Source organism: Propithecus coquereli, unplaced genomic scaffold, assembly GCF_000956105.1.
Source record: "Propithecus coquereli isolate 6110/MARCELLA unplaced genomic scaffold, Pcoq_1.0 Scaffold241, whole genome shotgun sequence".
Classification (NCBI taxonomy): Eukaryota; Metazoa; Chordata; class Mammalia; order Primates; family Indriidae; genus Propithecus; species Propithecus coquereli.
Window position 1 is genome coordinate 2478428 of NW_012147964.1, and position 2491 is coordinate 2480918.

At 58.3% G+C, this 2491-nt stretch overlaps 1 protein-coding gene across 1 annotated transcript in view; it reads left to right on the forward strand.

Moving 5' to 3' along the window:
* The first annotated feature begins 384 nt into the window (after nt 1-384).
* The window catches only part of SIRT6 (sirtuin 6), a 10167-nt gene continuing 8060 nt past the window's right edge, over nt 385-2491 (forward strand). The window contains exons 1-2 of the mRNA XM_012646136.1: nt 385-484; nt 900-1082. Of these exons, the coding sequence (XP_012501590.1) occupies nt 922-1082 (161 nt within the window). The 5' untranslated portion in view covers nt 385-484; nt 900-921. The remainder of the gene's footprint in view (nt 485-899; nt 1083-2491) is intronic.

Sequence of the window (2491 nt, forward strand, 5' to 3'; positions counted from 1 at the left end):
GTGGGGTTGGGGTGGGGGGTGGGGGCATCACTAAGGTAACATTTGAGCCCAGACCTGAAGGAGATGGAGGTGGGAATCATGTGGGAAGAACGTGCCAAGCAGGGGGAACAGCCTGTGCAAAGGCCCTGGGGCAGGACCACACCTGGTATGTTGGAGGCTCAGGGAGGACTTGAGGCTTTGACCCGGAGGGAGGTGGGAACCATGGAGAGCTATAGGCAGAGGAGGGACATTAGGACAAGCTGCCTTTTCCAATCCATTTTCCTCTCCTCCCTGGGGCAAGGCGAGGACAGCTCAGTCTGGCCTTGCCACCTGGGGGACATGTTTTGACCCCTCCCTTGCGCTCTCTCACCCCACAGATCTTCGATCCCCCAGAGGAGTTGGCGCAGAAGGTGCGTGAGCTGGCGAGGCTGGTCTGGGAGTCCTCCAACGTGGTGTTCCACACGGGCGCCGGCATCAGCACCGCCTCGGGCATCCCCGACTTCAGGTCTGGGAGCAGTGAGGGGAGGTCGAGGCAGGGCCTGCCACGCTGCCAGGGCTTCCCTGGGAGCAACAGACTCCCGGGCGCCCAAACCCATTTGCTGGTGGAGTCCTGGGTACTGGGGAGGGAGAAGACTCTCCCTCTCAGATGTGTCCTTTGCAGTCACACCCAGCATTCCACTCACCCTATTGGCCAGAGCTTGGTCACCTGATCAGACCTAGCTGCAAGGGATGCTGGGAAATGTAGTCTTCCGTCTAGGCTGGCTGCGTGTGGCTGTGTCGGGGTTCAGTGACCACATCCTCTATTTTTCTCTTTTCTCTCTTTCTCTGTCCCTGATTCTCTGTCTCTTTTTCTGTTCCTCTCTCTCCTGTTCCTCCAAACTCTCCCTCTTCCCACGTTGCTCCCCACCTGCTGCCTTCAGGGGCCCCCACGGAGTGTGGACCATGGAGGAGCGGGGCCTGGCCCCCAAGTTCGACACCACATTCGAGAGCGCCCGGCCCACGCAGACCCACATGGCCCTGGTGCAGCTGGAGCGCGTGGGCCTCCTCCGCTTCCTCGTCAGCCAGAACGTGGACGGGCTGCACGTGCGCTCCGGCTTCCCCAGGTGACGCCCGCGCCCGTCCTGTCCCCACGCAGACCCCACTCCAGCCCGCACGGCCTTGGGTGGCCCAGGAAAGCACCTGCGGCTCCGTGGGACCCCACAAACCCGAGCGTCACCTGTTGCCACCTCCTGCACACATCTTGAGCTTTGGGGTCTCCTTTTCCTGCCCCTGGGAGACTCCAGCCCTGAGCTTTCTGGATCCTTCTTGACTGATGTGCGGAGCTTCCTGAGCCCCATGGCCCAGGGCTGTCCCTGCTGGGGCCAGAGGCAGAATCTTCCTCCAGGCGGGGCCAAGGGGACACTGAGGGTGGCGGGGCGAGTCGTCAGGGTCTAGAATTTGCAGTCTGTTAGGTTTCTAACATTCATCTTTACTCATTTCACATGAACGTGGACTGCGTGTCCTGGGGCAGACTGATTTCCTAATCTTAAGTGCGACCCTCCCCTGCCCCACGTGGCCGGGTCTCACCCTGGGGCCACCGGTTGGAGCCAGGTCAGTTGTTTATATGAGAAGCCCGACACTCCAGAGGTGAGGGACAAGGAAGAGATTATTTTTTCTGCTTTTTATAAAGGGGAATGAGACTGCTGTCCCCTTCTTCCCTGGAAATGAGCCTCAGTCCTGACTCCAACCCTTTGGCGTAGGAATACAGTTTCTCCTGGGCCCAGGTGGCTCTCGCCACCTGCTACGTGGCCAAGTTCTGGGGTTTCTGCTATTTCAGCATGTCAGTACCTGAGAAACGATCTCTCTTTCTCGATCTCTCTCTCTCTCTCTCTCTCTCACGTCCAAGACAGGTCAAAGCGATTAACTAGACCAGTGGCTGCAGATCTAACCAACCCTCGTGGCCATCAGGTTCGGGGCTCCAAGCCCCTGTCTGCAGACAGGAGCAAAATGGGTTGCATTTATTTAGTTACCCATTGAGCACCTACTGCATGCCTCACCGTTCTGGAGGTGGGACAGACTGACCCAGACAGATCTCTTCCCTGCCCTCCTGGGCTGTGCGGAGTTGGGGGGAAACAGACAGAAAACAAATCCAATAAGCGAATTCAATTCTGTGTTAAAAATGTAGCGGGGGAGCGTGGGGGGCAGGAAGGGAGTCGCAGCTTTTAACAGGAGCTCAGAGAGGGCTTGTGAGTGGAGGTGACATTCAAGCGCAGAGAAGGTGACCAGGCAGCTGTGGGGAAGAGCCTGCCAGGCCTGATCATTTGATCCCTCAAACCATCCCACAAGTTGGGAACATTGTTGTCCCGTTTCCCAGATGGGGACTGCGAGGCACTGAGGGGTTAGGTGGCCTGCCTGGGGCCACACAGCTGGGAGGCAACAGAGCTGGGATCAGATCTGACGTTCCTCTGCCTCCATGCTTGGGGGCCACTTGGGGCCTCAGTTTCTTCCTTCAAAAACTGGGAATTAGAATTCC